The sequence below is a fragment of the Accipiter gentilis genome, chromosome 18 (genome assembly GCF_929443795.1).
Source record: "Accipiter gentilis chromosome 18, bAccGen1.1, whole genome shotgun sequence".
Lineage (NCBI taxonomy): Eukaryota > Metazoa > Chordata > Aves > Accipitriformes > Accipitridae > Astur > Astur gentilis.
In genome coordinates, this window is record NC_064897.1 from 9,330,277 (window position 1) to 9,351,905 (window position 21,629).

The window sequence follows — 21,629 nt, forward strand, 5'->3', positions numbered from 1 at the left end:
AATAGGCTGAGGCAGTGAGCTCAGAGGTAATGGCAGGACCAAACATACTTTTTCTGACTTGTAATGTGCTTCATTCATTCAACCAAATTGTTGCTCATATAAAGGCTCTCATTCAGTAGAGCTCTCAGGATTAGCCTTGTCTTTGAAGTCAGCGGAACGTGAGCATTTATGTGCTCAGGGGTCAAGGGTATCTCAGACGGGTTTGGACTTCCTTCAACAGTTTTCATCTGTGCAGCCACCCCCTGGAATTCTTTGACTGTTGTAGGACTGAAGCCTCCACAACAGCCGCTTTTAACTTCTACATGTGAATATACTTCATAAATGGCTTGTATAGGATGATTGGTACGGCAAGCCCTTTAGCACATATTCTGGTGATAGACAAGTCACAGAGATAAAGCTGTCCACTAGCTAGCTGCTTTGAGCAGAAATAGCAATTTGATGCACATCCTTGAAGCATGTCCTACTGGAAAACTCCTCTGGCTTTCTTATAGGGTTCACTTTCTTCTTTCTGCAAGAGTGAAAGTGCAGGGTTTAAGTGGTAAAGTGGATCAAATCTGATCAGAGTTTAGTTCTAAACTCTTGTTAAAATCCCACATAAAACATACTTCCAGCTTTGGGGTTATTGTAGCACTAGATGCTCAATGGAGTTTCTTTTAAAGGTAGGAATGATTGAAGCCAGTTGGCCTGAGCAGCACAGGGTTACATGCACATGAAGTGAAAAGACAATTACATGAATATTCTAAATTGAACAGGAAGTCAAGTCCAACTCACCAAGGCTGTAGTTCAGCGGTAAGAGTGTGCTTCAGCGGCAATGTAGGCTTGCAGAAACGTCGTGTGTCCGCAGGTATTTGATTGCGGTCCTGTGACACAACGTGCCGTCCCTGAGATGGGGTCAGCACGGACTCCAGGGTGCGGGGAAGAGGGAGTATTCTGTGCTGTAAGGAAGGTCACTGAGCTAAGGCACCGGTGGCACAAGCGGGTGGGGTGGGTTAACAGGAACTGCTGAAGCCAGCATCAAAGGCCTCGCCTTGTGGGACTGTCAGCTGAATTTCACCTTGTGCTGGTGTAAACCACTTGCTGAGAACTCTTGAATCAATGGCCAGTAAAAGTTACTCACATTTCTCTTGTCTTTCTTGAATAATTTCTTCCCACGTTATCTCACTCTACTTTTCTGTCAAAATTGCCCAAGTTTGTTTTCAGAGAAGCTTATGTATATCATTCACTTTAAATTGAGAACTGCTGTTGATCTTCTTTTAAATGGATTTTTGTTATGTCTCGGTATTAAAAATATTAGCCTGCCATATGACATATATTGTTATAATATGATGTATATCGTTATAATATGTGTATATCTGTGTGGACAGAGCCATACTGTTCGTAATAAATTTAATCCTCTTGTAATAATCACTTGATTTGGATCATAGTGAAGATAGCTGAGTGCATGTTCAAGTTAATATTGATAGAAAATAATCCTCTCCTGCCTTCTGAATAGGACATAGTAAAGAAGTGGAACTTGCTGCCACAAGAATAGAAAACAAAGCATTTAATGAGATTTTAAGAAAGATTACATATTTGTATGAGTAATAGTATCCTCAGCATTAGCTATGATTTTAAAAAAAAAAAGTAAAAGGGAAATCGGTTCTTAAACTTGAGGCTATAAACCAGGATTAACCCTCTGGAGCCCTGGAGAAACTTGTCTGTAGTTTTATGGACTTATTTTTCTTTCACCTTCTTAAACTGATGTGGAAAATGGAGTACTGCATAGGATGTTTTATTAAGGCAAATGAGATTCAATATTTGAAGGCCATAATTTAGACCTTTTAATATCCAGTTTTTGGAAAGTGGACTACTGACAGAGATCTTTTGCGTTCAGGAAGCAAAAAGGGACTGCTGTTTGTCAGCGTTACTTTTTTGGGGTGACATGGAAGCAAGCCTTTGCAGAAAAATGTATTCATCCACTGATCATAAGGCTCATGCAGAGGTGGAGAGCATAGTGGTAAATGCTCTGTGGTTCCTTCTGCCTTTAGAAACAGTATGGCAAATAAAAACTGGATAAAAACGGCCTTGTTTAACCGAGATGTGCAGGTACCTTTTGCTCAAGGATAACGGTTTGCAAACCAGAGAAGGTACCAGGAGGTGGCAGCATCCACCAAGGCCTTCGCACATTTAATTTGTTGGTACTGCGGGACCTCCTTACCTGGAGATTGCTTCAAAGTCTTCTGTTTGAGTAGTTTTTTCCCAGTCTCTTTGTTAAATGTTAATACAGCATTCTGATTAGTTTCTATCTGTTGGGCTCAGTGATTAAAGGTAAGAAAAAGGACTTGCCCAGGTGACACGGTGAACTTGGCACCATAAGCCCTATTTCTATTTTTCACTGTCTCACAGGAGGAGTGTGGGTTTGTTTTAAAGAGTGAAGGATAATTTACAGCTATGCGTGAAGAGATGGAAGAGATCCAGAGACTAGAGGAGGAGGAGGAAGATGGATTACTGATTTACAGAGCCAGTCTGACCTGTTCTGCAGACTTGGATGTGGCTTTTTAAAGTGACAGAGTTAGAAGATGTCCATTTAGCAAAACCCACGACTAGATTTTCCAGGGTTTTTAAGAATCTGGGGAACGCAGCTAAATTTCTTCACCTGACTTGTCTTGACTTTGGTGGAAGTTAGGAACAACATTTGCATCTGTCGGTGTGCAAATACCTTCAGAAATCTGGATCTCAGAGGAACGATTTTTTTCCCCCAGCCAGCTAGTTTTGCAAGTAGTGATCTGTGAGCCTATGTTCAGCTAGGCTTTTTCAGTCCTTTCTGAAGTTGGCTGCATTTGAGCTGTGCTTGTATACATAGGAGCTTGAGGAGAAAGGGAAGTGCCAAGCCATTAATGCAGCATTTATTGTCATTTAGTCATTATAAGGACTGCTTCTGTTATTAAACATGCAATGTCTGCTGATATTGCATTTTGATGTGTTCTGAAACAGCAAATGTAAACATGTGGTCTGTTCTTCAGTGCGTGTTTTTTTTGCTTATTATTTCAAGATTACTTAAGTTTTTATTCAATTATATTTGTGCCTCTTTTTCTTTACTTTTAATGCTTGGTGCAGGTTTAGAAGGCTTCCCTCGGGTTTTTTTTGGTTTTTTTTTTTTATTATTGTTGGGGTTTTGTGTGTGTGTTTTTTGTTTTGTTTTGTTTTTTTAATGGTAGAAATTTCAGTAATGTCTAATTCAATCATCCCTAGTTGTTTCTGGGAGGATCACTGAAAGGCATATGGAATATTAATACTTAGAACATAAACCTTGAAGAGATGAGGATGCTTTTTCATATAGCACACGTTAGCACGGAGCCACTGAAGCTCATACTGAGTTTATGGCCCAGCATTCAGGTTAGAGTAAAGGATCTCTTAGACATTTTTCTTTCTTTTGACTTCCTCTGCAGAATGGGGATATAGCTGTGTGGGACTGAGCACCAGGCGTTGGTGGGTGGTCAGGTTCTCTACCTTTGATCACCGTAGAAGCAAAGGGATTTCTCAGTCACCACTCTCTCCTGCCCTAACATAGAGCTACATGTTGTGGCAGCTCCAGCTTATGCTGCTGTTGCGAGACCTTTAAATCAGTGGTGATTTAGGCATAGCAAAGCACTGGCCTGCCATTGCTTATACAGCAGCTAAAAATGCCACGATAACCTATCCTTTCTTCTTATGACAAGGGTGAATAATTGGGACAGGGAAGTGTTGGAGCTGATTCTTATTCCTGTTTTTGACTAGCAGGTAGTTCCCCCACGCAGGGGTGGCTGTCCCTGTCCACCTCACTGCCTGTGCCGCATGGGGGGGTCTGAAGCAGACAAAAAGATTCAGCTCTCCCAGCGTTCCCTGGAAACTCATCTGATCGGCTAAGACATGGCTTATAAGCAAAACAGCAGCAAAATACAATCCTGAAATAAAAGGCTTTTTAAGATTTTAAACTTTCCTCAGATGATGATTATCAGGAACTTCGTGCCGATGCTGTGGCTGTGTTGAATGGGGTTTATCGAGGTAGAGTCGTTGCCAGTCCTTCTCCGGCAAGTTAATACCATGGCAAAAGTCCTTTGAATACCACTTGAGTCTTTGAAATTGTGCAAAAGTCCTTTGGATTTATCGAAAGCTAATCAGTATGACATTAACAAAGAACAAAGCAAGCCTAATGAAGATGCAAGGTTTGAGAAGTGGATTTTTTATTCTTTTGTGCTGGCTTTTTTTCACTGAAACACTTGTCCTTGTTGATTGGGTAACAGGCTGTGCGTTAACAGGCTGGTTATCAAATGAAATGGGAACTGTTTACGTGTGTTGAATTAGATCCTTTTGTTCTTGTTTGTCAGGGTTTCCTTCATAAATGCGGGTATTAACAAAGGCATTAAAATGCTCATTTAGCTGAAATTTGGCAATCTAATTCTTTTCCTGACAAAATGGTTTAAATATCCTTTACCTAGTCAACAAAATTTGATTAAAATAAGCATGGGTGTTTCTTTCCCCAAACTCCCCTCTCTCCTTCTTAATTGAGTATCCAAGAATAGCCTGTTTGGATACTTCCCATGCATTCCTCTAAGAAAGCAGGATTCAGTATAAATGTGAAATTCCAAACTGTTTGTCCACAGTATGGACTGAGATTTATAATTCAGTTGTTGGACTGTAAAGCATGTCTTACTACGTGAAGATGCGAAAATAAAATTAAAGTCAGGAATAACTTGTTAGTGAGAAGTTGTTCTGCTCAATCGTGGAACCTCAAGAGATTATGCACTGTGAAGTCTTATGTATTGAAAAATTTAAGATACAACTTTGACTAGCTTTAATCAGTAGAGACGTCATCAGTGGAGATGACAGAGCCTGGAACTTCTGGCACTCAATCTAGCAGAATACCTTTCAGGATTAGCAGGGCACTTGCATTCTCTGAGCACCAAATACCAGAAGTAACATGCATAGACAAAAGTTGTCTTCCTACTATGCAGACTCTACAGGAGGATGATCACTTTGTGAGGGTACTAGGCAGAAATTCAGGAATGAGATTCCTTGCCCTTCCAAATAATTGTAACCAGAAAGAGTTAAAGGCTTTGTCTTTACCTCAGTTTTCCACCTGTAAAAGCTGGCTTCTGTTACGTGTTTGTCACACATGCTCTCTACTGAGCGCCTTCTGGTGCTGCTTCTGGTGAGTATATTAGTATATGTATGCATTCATACATCTACTCTTTTTACATACCACCATGTGCAAAGGCTGAGCCTGAAATCTGTCGAAGAGACATCAATTTTTATACACCCAAGAGGACCACCTGCAAGGCTGACCCTGACCTTCAGGGTCTCTCAGATACCCTGTGTAGATCACGAGTTGGGAATTTGGCTTCTTACAAAAGAGTGCAAGTAAATGCTAGTTCTGTTCAGATTTAAAATAATGTATTATCTTCTCTGTAGTTGCAAATCTTTCTATAAACCCCAATATAGTAAATTATTTTAGTGTTTAAAAGTATGATCTTGTGTGGTGGTGGCCTTCTCATGATACTGACTGTCCTTGTCTGCTGACAAGTTTGCTAGTCTGCTTCCAAGCTCTCTTCTCCCCGGCAGATTCAGATTGCAAGACAAGTTGAGGTCCCAGGTACTTCCTGTGAACTATATTGTGCAAATTGCATTTGCAGGTACAGTGGTACTTAACCTGTTGATAGGGCCTTGGCGTAAGGAAAAGCTCATGCAGCACCTAAGTCAGCGTGCACTGTTAGCCTGTGTGTGTAAAACTGTAATGTCTTCCATGGTGCCATGATGTGAAAGAAAAGTTGATATGGTGGCCCTGTTTCCTGGAGTTTAGGAGATTTTATGTAGGCTGGAGAATGTGTAGAGTTGGGTCTGAGTTCATATGTATAAGCAACTGAAAAAGATGAAGCGTCTGTGGTGTCATAAATCATTGTCACTGGAGCTGTGAGGGCTGATTACCTTAGCCTTGCCCAACTGCAAAATTCCCACAATAGAGCTGGCCTTCTGCGGGGTGGTGGAGTGAAGGATGAGCGCAACTACTGTCGGGTGGCCAGTTCACCACTTCACCGATGTGAATTCTCCTTTGTCCTTCGCTAGTTATTCTCTACTAACGCAGTCTGTGTTACTTGGTGTAGATTGCACCTCCCTTACCACCATATAGTGATTGCCACTTACTCAGGTGGTTAGGTTGCATGGCCTTACGTAATGGGTGAGTGTTGGGATGTTATGGTGAGTCTCATCAGCCTGCCATAACATGAAATGAGTTTCAAGGTCTTCGATATTGTTTAGTTTTCAGCTGTGAGGAAGCTGAACTTTCATTTTGTGATACCTTTTTGTCTTACATCCGTGGAAAGGTAAAAAATGGCTTTACCTAAGTTTGTTGAAAAACAAGCAGTGGAGAATTAGGATTTCTGGATTATTCTGCATTGGAAAAGAAGCTGTTGGAGATACACTGTAAAAAAATAACATATAATGAAGCTATTACAATAACGATTCATACAATCACGGTTGCTTGAGGTCTGCAGTTTACAATGCATTGTGTTCTTGCTGTGTATTGACTGTGTGCACCTTCCAGTGGTGTTTTACAGAAATATGCAGTACTGTATTTCAGCTACACTTCAGTAACATTGCAACTTCAACACATCCAGTGACACAAAAAATCTTGAAGACTGTTGAGCTTTAATGGGGTCCATTTTAACATAGTATTGTTACTTTCTAAACACCTGCAAAGAATTTTACTTGACTTCATTAGCAACAAGGAAAAAAATTATTAATGTTCTTTTCAAGGATTCTTTTGTTTTGGAGGCTTATTGAAGAACATGGAAGTTATCTTGCATAAATCAGAAAAAGCAATAGAGTTTGGAGTGTTAAGACTGTCACTGTGTCCTTTGCTCATTCTGCTGTACTTGGATATTGAAAAGGAGTCAGAACAGGTCTAATATGACATACAACACTACATGATTTATGCCCCTCTACCTGGAGAATATAGTATAGGATAATAGCTAATAGCCTGATTTTCAGAGATGCCCAGCACCAACAACCGCAGCTGAAATGAAAATGAAAGTGGCAGCTGCTCAGCACAGCTGAAAATGGGCCTGTGAACGTCAGACGTAAAACCGCATTCTATCATGTTTACGGTTTAACGTCAGCATCTCAAAACTTTCTCTAAACATCATTCTTTTAGTTTTATTATTTCTGTTACAGTGGGTCAAGAAAAAACATCATTAAGGGTGTACTTAATTTTTCAGTTGAGCCTCCTGTCTCCCTCAGCCTCAGTCCACAAGTGAGCTATTTTGGAAATTTGAGGGTAATCTGTTTAGTCATTTTTAAAGTAGGCAAGAAGTGGTGTGGGAGAGAGATTTTCCTAGTTTCTCCTGTTGTTGCTATTTTTTTTTTTTTTAAAGCATCATTATCTTGAAAGCAAACAGCTGAAGAATATCAGAAATCAAGGCCCAATTCATACTGGGTAGACAAGTGTATTCACTCGGGCCCTTCAGTGAAACATTACAGATTTATTCCGTTTGAAGATCTAGTCCTCAGTATGTGGTTCCCTGTGCTGTGTCTAGTGACAAAGCTGAGATGACCCAGACTTTTTCTTGCTTGCTTACAACCAGCAGAGTGTGAAGGTAGAATAGAATTTAGCCTTTCTCTACCTTCTCTGCGCCTGTGCTGAAAGGCCACTGTGTGTGGCTGTGACTAAGGAGCACTGCCTGATTTCTCCGTTCTTGATGGAGGACCAAAGGTAGAGAGCTCAGCTTCGCTGTTAGAATGGGCAACTAGAATTTTTTAAGGTGTCAGGTGAACAAATGGAATGCTGAAAGAAGTGTGAGAACTTAGGAAGAAACCAAAACTATATGAAAACAGTTACATATACATGTATACATACATGTACGTATATATGTATAACTTCTAGTTGTCTGTTGTTCAGTGTTCATCTCCCATTCCTATTGCTGTATAACAGACGTAGGTGGGAGTCAGAGCTCATGATGTGGAGAGGAGCTGGCTTGTTTGGGTAAAGGGATATAAATGATATAGTGTTAGTAAGAACCTTATAAACTTAATAAAAACTCTTCACAGTAGTTGTCTGTGTAATGTTAGATGTATGATGACGTGATATTGAAAAGTTTTACTGGGATTCATTCAGCTTGCCCTGTGCAATTTATTTCTGGCTCTTCCACGCTGGTAATGCCAAATTCAAGCCAAGAAAATGACTGTACTTAATCTGAAAGATATGTACATGCTGTCGTTGCTTAAGAACTAAATTACCTTATATAACTAATAATTTCACTTCAGCATTTTCAATGCTTTGACAGCATATCCAGTGTCAGGGTATATGGTAAATACTGAGGCAAAATAGTTTCATCATGTTAAGTCAAATCTTGAAAAGTTTCACATGCAGCCAGTGTGTGGGTGTATGTGTGTTTGTTTACTTGAGTATGTACTTGCCTACATAATCCCTCATCTTCTAGTCTACATATTTCCCTTGTCAAAAATAAAATCATATTAAACGCTGTTAAATAGCAATACTTCACACTTGCTATTATACAGTGTCTTTCATCCAAGCTTCTCATACTACTTTAGTTATTAATTGATTCTTTATAATCCTGGCATGACATAGAAAATATTAGCCCCATTAATAATGGTTAAATAGAATCACAAGGTAATTAAGCACTTGTCTATAGTGGCATTGCCATTCCTGTTTCAAAGGTGTGTTTATTCTGAGTTCACTGTCTTCCTGTAAAATCTCAGCAGACTTGAAGCACGTTAGTTTTTGTCTCAATATATCTGCTCAAGGTCAGTCCTGGAAGTGGTTGCATGTGTATGTGTGTGGATGACTGTAACTTGCTGTGTTTAGATTAGTAACTATCTGTGCTTTCTTCATCATTCTTTGTGGTTTTGGTTATTTGAGATTCCTCTCTTGAGTTAACAACTTGATTGCAAGATGTGGTTAAGTCAGAAATTTAATCGGTAATTCTTATACTCTTGTTCTCATACTCCTCCTAAATACTCCACTGTCCTTTTGCAGGGTGGGTACATAATACAGAACTGAACCAAACCTTCTGTCCCCAGTTCTGAAATGTCTAAAAGCTATCAAGATAGTATTTGACTTCTTTTCTTTTCCAGCTTAACCCACACTATCCAGAAGGTAATAATGAAGGAAAAGCTTTGGTAAGTGGAATTTATATGTTGCATATAATCTGGGAAATACTGTATCCTTAACCCAATACAGCCCAACATATGGAAGTCCTTCATAGCTTTCCTTTTACTTACATGTTACAGCCGCTGGGATTATTTTCTGTATCTGTGTAAGCTAGGGTGCAACTCAGAACTGGCATTACAGGAAGCTTTCCCTCATGTTAAGGCAAATGGTAGGAAACTTACTAAAATTCTGCATCGAATTGACATTAGTTGGAAGCTGTTCTGCTTGGTGACTGCAGATATGAAATGTATTAATTCTTCTCAAATCAGATGTATTACTTCATGGCAAAACTCACCACCATCTTTAGCAAGAAAACCAGGGACAAGCAAGTCTGGTTAGTTATGTGCCAATACCAATTCGGAGGCTCTGCTAGTGGAGACAAGCCCCCTTGGGGCATGTTTGTCAGTCAAGCGTGGCTCTAAATCTGAGAACATGCTGAGACTCTTTTTATTGCTTGTATTGAATACATGCAAGTAGATATTCAGGCACAAGCTTAGCCTGAGCCCTGCCACACTTCAGGCAACTCTGTCATGATATCTTTGTAAGGATCCAAGTTGTCCTTACTGCAGGTTGGACAAACCCTTGATGGGTGGACAAAGGCCTTATGCCCTTTGCCAAGGAGGCAACAGCCTTTGCCTTGTACAATGTCAAGAGCATGCTCGCTAATTTTAATTAATGAGGCAAGGCCAGACACGTGGTTTGTAACGTGTGAAGGTAGTGGAGTTAAAATCCTGGGGGAACCTTACTGTTACTTGAGACAACAAATAGTCCAAAAAAGAGTCATTCCTCCATCAAATTCATGAGATTGCCTTGAAAATGGTGAGATCTTCTTCAAAAAAATTCAGTTTAATTTCTTGCTGTTTGTGTTCTGGCTTTTGTTCTTTTAGAGGACACATTTTCAAGTTTTTCTCTGCATGGGGAAGAATTTTTTATTTTTCGTAAAATGAAAGCCAAGATTATTCTTAAATAATCACATGCCTTCAGGACTGCAGTTCTAATCAAAATGGAGATTTTTGTAGGACTTGGCAACATCGGTTTTCCATCTGCCCTGGTATTTGGTATTAATGGTAATATAGCAATACAGCTAAGCTGTCCAGAGAAATGAGAATTCTTTCTCATGAAAATACGGAAGTTCCAACAGTTGTTTCTCTTTTGTATTGGAATGACACTTGAAGCCCTTGGAGCTTTCAAATGGTAATCGAGATAAGTTCTAGAATACCCCAATGAGTAGGGTGCTTACTTGGAAATGCTTTGGTTCATGCTCTTGCTCTGTGAACAGTAGAGCTCGTCTGGCAAGACATGCATCTGCATTAATGTTGTAGTTCACATTATGATGGCACTTCTGAATCAAATCTCCAGATTATTCCCTATTTAAGACACTCCAATTCACTTTGCAGAACAATCTTAGAGCACGTAAACTTGTATTCTGTTGGATGAAAGTAAAAAGATACACACACCCCTGGAATGTATTTACTGTGCTGCAATCTTTCACAAACCAGACTATAGGTAGTCTGAAGTAAGACCTATGAAAACGTGTATAGGGTAGATGTTAGGCCCTGGTCACCAAGGTTCTAATGCTATTGTACCACCTTATACTAATTTAGATATAGTATAGGGCTTCCAGTTGTAGCAATTCCAGTTCATCTAAAATATTTCCTGGACTGGGTGATAAAGAAGGCACAAGAGTAATCTGAACATAAATGTTAAAGGTGACTTCTGTAACAGTTTGGCTTAATCCTCCTGGGTATTGGTTTCAACTAAAAACCTAGACCACATAAATCACATTAGACAAATACTTTCAATGAAAATTTAATCAAAACTGATTGATGATCAAAACGGATGGAAATTTTAGTTTATGCGGTCAGCACTTTCTTATGAAAAATCTTTTGTGAAGAACGCCTAACAACATTTGGTAACACCTCCATGTAAATCCAAGCCTACAGGCCCTTTTAGCATGGTAGAAATGCATTTGGATTCTTCACCCCTTTATAGTCTTGTTGGTAATAGCATGAGTCAGCAATGGCTATTTTAAGCCTTCATTCTGGCCTTGAGCAACTGAGCAGAAAAGCTTCACATCCCTGTGCAGAAATTTCTTTTATGTTACAATGGTGCAGTGTTTTGAATTATCCCTTAAAAGTACAAGAACCTTACAATAATTGGAGTTTTTTAAGGGCTAGCTATATCAGTCTTGTATCCAATATGCATATAACCTAGAGCACACATGCTTTCTTTGCTTTGTGGTTTTCATCTAGTGTTTCTTCTGCCAGGTGACTGCCTAACTGATTCACTGCAAAGGAATCTTCTTTTTCATCTTTTGAAGCAACTAATTTTGAAATACTGCCCATGAAGTAAATCTGCTCTAGAGGGGGAGGTGGAAGTGGACCTACCCCAGGCAAAATTTGAAGTCTGAGTAGCAGGAAAATGGGAGATGCATACTTGAATCTTTTCAACTGAAGGAAGAAACTGAGCCTGCACCCTGTGTTTTTCTTTTCTCTGCTAGTCTGTTGGATAAAAGGGTACCAGCTCCTTCTCTGTCGTCTGGGTTTTAAAGGTGGCACAGCCATCTGTGCATTTCATGCCAACCCTTAACTCCTAAATGTGTGATAGGGCTTCTTGTGCATGTTCACTGCCTGGTTTACAAGTCCTGATCACAGTTGCTTAGGCAACTGAATTTTAGGAAGCAGCAATGGAGAAGGATTTTCTGTGGTGCACTAGTGGGGATAGGCATCTAGGTTCTGCCTAAGTGCATCTTTTCTGCCTTGCCTTAAGTGACTCAAAAGTCTGAAAGGGTTTTGGCTCCAGAGAACATAAATATTACTGGAAGTCACTAGGACTTTTGTTCCCAAGCATTAAAGCTACATTTGGACTGCAGTTCATTGCTCATTTATGGGCTGCTTCTTGAGAATCCAGCCAAATCGTCTTGTGAAACACTGCTTTTATTTCTGGTAAAATTTGGCCTTAACAATGAGTTGATTAATATTCTTTATACATATTTTTCTCACATCTAGACTCCAGAGATTTTTTTTTTTTAAATGGGAAGACCTTTTTGTGATTTAAAGGCCTTATCAAAAAAAGGCTTCTTCATCTTTTGAAGTCTAGGAGATTGTAGTGTATCATGCATCAAAATGCAGTGCTCTGTGTTACAACTCCCATTAAATCCAAAATTGGTGTATTTTATGCTGCAAAGTAGTCTATTATTTCTAATCACAGAAATGTACAGCATCCAGAAGAACGCTATAAACATTGGGGAAATGTCAAGAACAGCTGGCAACCTGGCATTTGTTAGTGCCTTTGTATTAAAGGCTGTCTTTGGATAGGTACTTTAACTCTATTTGTCTGCATTTTCACGAGAGTGCTAATCCTAACCAGTTCTAAACTGGCTTTTATTGTTCAGATTTTTTTTAGGATTAAGACTGGTATGCATTTACTTTTCATGTAAAGAAGTTAGACAGTTCTACCATGGACTTCTAGGTGCAATTTGATGTATCTACTTTGACTTCTGTTTGTCTATAGTTATGAATTCCAAACAACTCTGCAATTCAGTTTTCTTTCTTGCTTCCAACCCAGCTGATTTTTTTTTCTTATAAACACTGTAAATAATTTTTTAAAGTAATTTTATTTTACCTTCCAGTAACTAAGTTTGTTTAATTAAAATTATATAATGTGGGACACAGGTGGTGCAGTTTAAAGAAGTAGAATAGGCTTGGGAAATTTATTGTTTTTTTTAAAAGGCTTGGTTAGGAATTAACCTGGCAATAAGCAATCTGAAAAACATCTAAAAAAAGAAAAGAAAAATCATCAGCTTTAAAATGGCAGTGTCTCTGCTTACATAAAGCCAGTAGTCAGACCACTTGAGAGGCTGGGGGGAGAAGGGGAGACACAGATGCCGGCACATTATTATTATTCTGCTACTGCACACAGGTCTGAATCAGCTCTGAAAACGCATACATTGTTTCTTACAGAATGTCTCTGGCTCCTAACAACAGAATTGCAACGTGATGTCTCTGCTAAAAATGCGATGACTCACAAATGAGTCAACAGTGAAGGTGTTATAGGAGGCTAACTGCTGTGCTGTCTGCCAGGGCTCCGTAACATGCAGGAGCAAGGCTGGCCATTAATATACTCGACTTTCTTTTCATATAGGATTTTTTAAATCGTCTAACCTATGGAGTTCTGCTCACATTACTGCTCTCTGAAAATGCTGGTTTTGTAAGAGCCTCCTAAACTGGGTTAACATTGAGATACCACATTGTACTGGATTTAACAGGCATTTTCAGAACTCTGGCTGCTATTAAATTTAATTTCTGCTGAAATCTGTAGTGCAGCTTAATGTATTCATTCAGGAGCAGGGCATTATCCTTGTCTGTCTCTCTGCCACAAGAGGTGTCTTTACCAATTGGAATTGTAGATTGGATTTCTAAAAGAAAAGGTATTTCAGGTCTGTCATGTTTTTGTATTGCTTTTTGCAGTTGAAAGGGAGGCCCCTCCATAAGCAAAACTCCATGTAAATCTCCTGAATTTTAGGTATGATACCCAGTTGAAGTGAATAATGGGGATTTGGGATAGGTCACAGTTACTAGCACGTTATATTAAGAGCTGTGAAGAAGGGTTATCTGCTGGGCTATGAGTCTTAAGAAAGACAAATCTGATTGTACCTGATTGTTTTGTCTCTGATTACAATATGGGATTTGTCTCCAGTTACATTTGCCCTTCCAATTGCAAATACCATGTTGTGTCTGCATTGGGTTTTTTTAAGCTTCTTTTTAAATCAATATGATGCACTGCAGATCCGCGGTGGTAGCCCAGGAGCTATGAACTTTGCTGTGAGCCTGGATCACTCCTCACCAAAATGGCTGTTTGTTTTCACTAAATAGGACTCCTTTTTTGAACTCTGAGCCTTTGCCTTCCTAGACAAGTCCCTCGTGGAAGAGTGCCCTGGTCGCTGGGTGGGGGTATGTTCAGTTCCCCCTCCTGGCAAAGTCCTGTTGTGCGTGAGTGGTGTGCCTTGCTTTACTGCTGCAGAATGGGGCTGGTGACTGGGGCTTAACAGCCCTCTCATCGAGTGGACACTTAGGTTTTGTTAGGCAGAGCGGGCTGACTCTGCTCTTTGTGCCACCTGGTATTTGGACCGGGTCATTCTTTCGGGAGGTCTAGGTCCAACTCCTGCCAGGCAGAAGAGGAGCTGTATGTGTGTTTCCTTCATCCTTCTGAGCGATTTAACCAGTGCACGACAGAGTGAGGCGATTCTACCTTCTTCACCTTGGATATGTATCTGATTTGACTTGCAACAGCCTGTCACTAGTTTGCCAGTAGTATCGGACAATGAAAACTATTTTTTTCTCAATGAATTTACTATTTGCTAATATTGTTTTACCCACAGTTCTTGCACTTCTTCTCTATACTCCTAGCATGTAATTCACCTGGTAGTTTTTTTTAAAGAAGTCTTGGGAGTGCTTTCCTTGGCTGTCACTGACCACATCATGAACATCTCTGAAACTGTTCAGTGGCTTCCTCTTCGTACTGCTTTAAATTGAATTTTCTTCTCTCTACATTTGACTCCCTTTACAGTTCTTTTCCTCCTTCTCTTCATTGAATCTGGTTTTCCTGGCTGCATCTGCTTGTATGCCAGTTTCTTAGCTGAGCAAATGTCATCTTGTTTTCATCTGCTTAGGAATGCAGTGCTTCTCCTGAGCTGATCATATTGTCTAATTAATTTGAAATAGTCTAATACTTTCACTTCGTTCCACATCCTCATGTAGACTCATCTGCTCATTCAATAATGGCTAGGTTAAGTGCAGATTCTGATGACTGCTTACTAAATTTAATTAATCATAAGAAACTTTCTGTGTGCGAGTGTATGCATTCTCTCTCACACAGAGGCATGCGCACATGCACTCAGACATAAATTCAGACATAAATATAAATCCATGTATGTTCGTATGTAACAACAGTATTGCTCTCTCATGCACTCCATGTATGTAAGTTGTTTTCAGAGCTGTCAAACTGAGGGTCACTTCTTGTTACATGTTTTTTTCCATGACTAGTGCTTAACACTTATAATCCAGGTTGGGTTGTGAGGTGTGTCAGAGATACTAAAATAACATTATAAGGAAAGTTTTGAGTTTTGTGCTGGAGTCCAGTCTGGAACTACTTGTGCAGGCCTGACTTTGCTCAGCTAAGCTTTGCATTGCAGTTAGCAGTGTTGCAGACACTGTCTTGCCCTTTGTTGATGTGGACTTTCTTTTTAGACTAAAACCCAGCTCTTGTTCATATGCCAGGCCTGACTTGACAGCCGCTAAGCCTGGTTGGCGGGATTTAGGCTTCATGAGCCAGCTCCATTGCTCAGCTGCATCTATACAATTGCTGGGGAGACTAGTGAATGGGTGGAGTCAGCCCCAAACTGCAGGATTAACTTCTCCACAGAGCTAATGGTTAGCGTGAACTACTAAAGCACAGAAGACCTGCCTTTGACTTTGCCTCCTGTCATAGAAACCTGCATATGTGCATAATGACCTATTGGGGATGGTCAGACATTATGTCATGAGTGAGTATAAAAAAACTTAGTAACACAGAGTAGAATAGGGTTTCATAACACAGAGTAGATAGGGTTTCATATTTTGGTCTGTATTTTTCCCAGAGCCCCAGGGAAAAAAATGTATAGAATTATGAAGTGTCCTGCCTTTTTCTATCCCAGTCTTTTCAGTTTGGGAATTATAGTAGAGTGGGTAGTTTCTGGGAAACCCTAACTAGATTTGAATGTCAGTTATGGGAAATACCAAAAAGTCTGGATGCTGTTCTAAACTATCCTGTGCTTCTCACCCCTTTACAGACCTCTTGAATTTTAAACTGGTTTTCCAGTTTTCCATTTTGATTGGAAATTTAGGAAGTAGATTTTCATTTGATGTTAGATTCTAACTCACACCTATTAAGCTGTTGAGAGGATTCTCTTATAGTTTGCCAGCCTTTCCAGTCTGGGTGTCATCCTGAGTATGTAAAACAAAATATGTATGGAAATCACAAAAATTTTTGCTATTTTCATCAATCCTCACATACAGGTTAAGTTTTTTTGTGCGATTTTGTTTAATATTTTTTGGGTGTGGGATACGGTAGGGTGTGAGGACTGCCAGATGAGTTTACTCTTGTACGAGATGGTTGTCTTTAAATCTCTCCAAGCTTTCCTTTCAAAAATGAGTGACAATAATGACTAGATGAGCCTAAGAAAAACTTCAGAGGATTTCTTCCTGGTTTTTTCCTATTGTCTCTGTCCTCGCTAGAAGTAATGGGATAGAAAGCTGGCATTTTTTAGGCTTAATAATGAAAAAACAGATGTTTTGGAAGGATTCAAAAAGTGCCTTGAAATAAGATGACTTCTTATGTAGCTTCACTCATCCTTGATTTTGTTGCTTAATCTCAATTGGCAATATGAATAATCAAAGCTTTGCCCTTGATTATCCCTTACAGTTTGGTTTTAATCAAGGTACTAATGCAAACTGAGTACAGCCTAGCCTCTTTATATTGCTTTGTACATCTCTTCCCTAGTGGCACATTATAAATCATTATAATAGTATTTCAGGTTTCCAGTGTTTGATTTTTCTCTTGGCTTTCTTCATTCCTTTCTTTCTCTCCCTCTGTGATATATTTTGTGTACGTGAAGGGCCCTGGGCTGCCAGTCTCTTAATTGGTTATTAGTCTTTTGTAATATGTGTAACTCAACACCCCAGAGGAGCAGCTTTTACTTATGCTAGTAATTCCTTTGTTTCCTGCATGGTTACGGGCACAGACTCCGAATTACTCCTTCAAGCAAAGATATGTGCTTAGGAAAGGTAGCATTTGGAGTCAGTGAAGGCAAAGGTGTGTAGGTAACTAAAGGTGAAGATGGCTGCTTAGTGATGCTGGGTCACAAAATTCCCATGGATTTCTCAGCAGGTGGTGGGAGAAGGATCACCAGCTTAGATTCGCACACCTCTTTTGAGGCACCAACACAACTTTGTAAATCTGTCACTTGAAAGTTAGGCTCCTTGAAGGGAACAAACTTCTCCAGTTGTAGTGGGCAAACTCAGACCTATGTTGGATCCAGCTTCCAATGTGTTATCAACCTGTGCTAAGATTTTTAATACAATCTAGCTGATGCTTTGTGTTGTCCCCCTTCCACTGACAAGTTGATCTTAATGGAGCAGATATTCTGGCTCTTGCTGTTTGGAAAGCGGGCAACTGTGATTCTGACCATATGACAGGAAAAAATGAGAAACCAAAGAAAACAACAGTTGGATTTAGGCAAATTGCTTACTTTTTTAATCCCCTTCCTCCTTTTAAAAAATCCAATTTTCATTAGTTCTTTTCTTTCAACTTTGGCCCTTTCCAAACCAGCACTGTGTAGTTACATCTGTTGGGAGTAAAGGGTCTGCAACTACCGCAGATTTTTTTGAAGTTGTAGGTGTCAAGTAATAATGTATACAGTACTGCTGTCTCTCTGTAGCTTGTGACCTGCTGTTGTTATAATGACTGTCTGAGACCCCACGTGCCTGGGGCAAAGTGCATCCTTTGTGTTACACACTCCAAAGCCAGTCCTGGTACATTCTTACTAGAATGTAAAAAAAACCCTCCAAAAAAGTACAATTCAGATGTATTACTTGTCCGCAAGGTAATTGGAGAATTTATAACAAGCCCTGATGCAAGCAAATAACCCTTGTGCCTAATCAGCAGAGAGACGGCGACCTTCCTGCTTCAAAGAAGAAACGCCAAGCAGGGGAGAAGATTATGTATACTTTGGTCTCTGTGCCACATGGAAATGACATCGCATCTCTCTTTGAACTGGATGCCACCACTCTTCAGAGAGCTGATTGCCTGGTTCCAAGGTAAAAAAAAAGAAAAAAAAAAAAGGTAAAAAATAGTGCTGCATTGACAGGGTTTCTTCCTAGCATTATGCTGGTGAGTAAAGCAGAAAAAATCAAACACGAGCAAGTATTATCCTTCAGTTAAAATTTGAGGAGTGTTCATGGATAAACAAGGGATGTATAAAACATGATACTGCTGCTGTGACTGGGTAAAATAATTATAAGGATAAAACAGGTGACACTTAAAGAGAGTCTGTGAAGAGAAAAATCATGGGCCAAATATTGCACAGATATATATGAGGACAGAATGGAACCCTGTGCACTGTTTGAAAAAAAACCCTGTATAGCTAGTAGACCTAACTGAATTGTTCCCAATAAAATAACGTGTATGGTGAATTGGGCTTCTGTTTCCCTCACAGATCATGGTGCCATTGGACACAGTTGTTATTCAAATGAATCAGCAGTTGGCTTCTGGGTTTTGATTGTGAATATTTGAAATTTCAGCTGTGTTGCTTAGCTGTGATTGGCTAGATAAGTCAGAGGGTGCTGGTTGTGACTGAAGGGGCATGAAGACACTTGGGGCTAGTTGTTACGAGGGTGGATTTTAAAGCTGGGTACCTGCAAATACTGATGTATGCAGTTTTGAAGTGTATTTGCTATGCTAAGTTTTGCCAGATAATTTGCTTACTTGAATACTCGGAGCCCATCAGCATGAAAGGGACAGTGTGAATAAAGACCACAGTGAATATGTTTAAAAAGTAGAATTCAGAGTAAAAATTGTAATTGATTTCTCAGCTCTGCTTTTTGATAATACCACAGATTATCATATGGAAGAATTTAGAAGAATCTCGTGTCTGCTCTTTGTTCACTTGATTTTCGGTTGAGAACTGGTACTTGTAAATGCTTGCTCCCTGGAACACAGGTTTGCAGATCATAATGGTGAAGCTGTGAAACCATGGTCAGTTTTACTTTCTGGCTTTTGTTCTGTGACAGCTTGAAGGGGTTTGTTACTCTGCAGAAAAAAACAATAAGAATTGGTTTTATTCATGAAATATATTTCTATTCAGATGAGATTTTATAACACCTTCCTTTAAAATTTTTTTCTTTAAGGAACAGTTTGCTCCTAGGCTTACATAAATACTTAAAAACAGCATTCTGCATAATCCCAAGATGCTGTTTGTTCTTTCTGCAGCTCTGTTCTGGGTGAGAAAGGAGGAGACAAGGGAAAATGGTACTGGAGTATCTTTTAGGTCTCCCTCACCCTTCTATTATGCGTGGCTGGTGTGACTGCCCTCAAGTCTCATGTCATGGTCATGTGTTCCATTGCATCCCACCTTGCCCACTTTAGCTCAGGACTGATCCATCTAACCTGTTTGCTTTGTTCTTCTTTAGGAACTCATATGTCCGACTGAGGCATTTATGCACTAACACTTGGGTCACTAGTACCAGCATTCCAATAGATACTGATGAAGAGAGGCCTGTGATGTTAAAGGTAAACACATATCTTGGGGCTGAAATCCCAAACTCATTCCTGAAGTTCTCTACTGATGATCTCACTTCTAACATATAAAATACGCATAATAATTAGGATAACGCTAAGAGGATTGCTTGCACACATTAAACCAAAAACTATTGCAGATTGGGACGTGCCAAACAAAAGAGGACAAGGAAGCTTTTGCCATTGTATCGGTTCCTCTGTCTGAGGTCAGAGACTTGGACTTTGCCAATGATGCAAACAAGGTTCTAGCATCAACTGTTAAAAAGCTGGAGAATGGAACAATAACCCAGAATGAAAGGAGGTTAGTGAGTTTTATTTTTTTCCTTCCTAAATTGGTGTTTGGTTACTCATGACATCTTGGCATCACAGTAACGGGTAGGTTAGTAATATCTATGTGGACATAGAGGCAATCAGGAGAGGACACGTGAGTGCTGAGAGTGCTAGCCTGGAATTAGATTCCATCTCTGTCAGAGCATCCTTGCTGCACCTCAGGCTGGTCTGTGTATCTCATCTGTAAAATGGGGGTAAACAGGGCTTTCCCAGCTCACGGACCACATAAATAAATGGGTAGCTCCCTGGGCAAATGCAAAGTGTTTGTCTTAATGTCCTTTGATAAACCACTTCTGAGCTGTGATATGAAGTCTTTGATTCTCGTGTGCAAGAAAGCCATCTATACGGTGGGCATCATGGCAGGATTCTGATTCGCGTGGAGTTCACTGTACCACATGTTGATGCTGAGAGCAGTAGAAGGAGGTCTCAGAGTGACCGAGAAGCTGCCCCAATAGTCCCTTTCCTTTCTTATTTCTATTTTTCCCTGTTGTGTTTTCCTATTTTACATCATTTTGGTGTTTACCCTTTGTATTCATCCATGTATCAGCTGTAGTGCTATTAGAATGTCTGTTCTTCACACCCACCCCTAAATTAAGGGATTTTGTTGTACATTGTAGCCAAATATATCCCATTGCTAGTGATGTAGTTGGCTATTTGTTTTCAGCTCTCTGTGGTTAAACTAAATATTAAAGAGTGTCTCTGGCAGTGTTAATTTGTAGCTTCTATTCCACCATGCATTATATACAGATTTTTGATCAAAATGTTAATTTTTGGTGATGAAACGGAATTTTTGCTGTTGGTTCTCAGTAGCAATTAGACCAGATGGTTTAATATCAGCTGGAGGTTTCATCATAGCAGGCAGACCTGTAATGGCTTTGGGTATTGGTACTCAGCCTTGAAAAGCTGATGGGCCATTTCATGACTGAGTTGAACCAGAGAGGGATACAACATAATCAAGGTGTGACATCCCTCTGTTAACCTTGCACCACTGTGTTGCTGCAACCCAGTATTGTCAAATCGTAATATTGTCAGATTGGTACAACACACATGTAAAACATTTCAGAGTGGTTTCAGAATAGTGCCATTATTTGTTTGTTGCTGTGATTTCCTTTGGGGAAAAAAGACTCTTTTCCCTGTCTTATCATCTTCCTGCTTAGGTAAGTAGGGGTCTCAACAGTTTATTCCTGGTTGCTCCACCCTACATCTGCCTTTTCTACTTTTTCTGTTGGCCGGGACCTTGCTGTTCTCCACCAGTGGGCTGGGAATTTTAAAGCTAAAGCTCACTCAGACGGTTTAGTTAAACAGCCCAGCCCTTTTGTGGGTAATGGAAGCTTTGTGTCTGGCTCCCAGTGATGACTTTGAAAATCTACTGGGCATCTTCCTGCCACTTTCATAGCATGCCTACAGGTTTAGTAATTATAGACTGGATGTTGTCCAAATTCAGATGATGCTTCCCCAGGGTAGGAGACATGCTGGGTTTTGTTTGTAAAAGATTGCTAGTTCTTTTAAGGGAAATTCACTGAAACCTGTGGGCATCCGTACTTCTGTCTGTGTGTGCCTGGCGAGGTGTATTAGTAAAAAGGAGGCAATGACCACTTTCTTTTTGCATTTGCATTTGTATTCTTTCTTTTTGCATTTTCGGAAGGTAGGAGAGAAGGAATTACTACTGCCTCTGTCCTTTTTTAGTGCTTGCTTCTGCCAAATCTTCTTTTGTGTAGCGAAGAGTGAGACAAATAGTCATTTTTCAATAGTTTCTTGGGTCAGTAGGGAAATAGTCTAGTGA

The 21,629-nt window shown here is 39.8% G+C and overlaps 1 protein-coding gene across 13 annotated transcripts in view; it reads left to right on the top strand.

The window, feature by feature from the left end:
- Positions 1-21,629, top strand: part of ITPR2 (inositol 1,4,5-trisphosphate receptor type 2) — a 286,834-nt gene that overhangs the window by 75,108 nt on the left and 190,097 nt on the right. For 11 of the 13 annotated variants that reach the window (XM_049822308.1, XM_049822311.1, XM_049822321.1 and 8 more), the window contains 4 exons: positions 9,109-9,153; positions 17,885-18,039; positions 19,411-19,510; positions 19,657-19,817. In XM_049822308.1, coding sequence (XP_049678265.1) covers positions 9,109-9,153; positions 17,885-18,039; positions 19,411-19,510; positions 19,657-19,817 — 461 coding nt within the window. The remainder of the gene's footprint in view (positions 1-9,108; positions 9,154-17,884; positions 18,040-19,410; positions 19,511-19,656; positions 19,818-21,629) is intronic. The other 2 variants (XM_049822317.1, XM_049822320.1) reach the window with 1 other exon arrangement.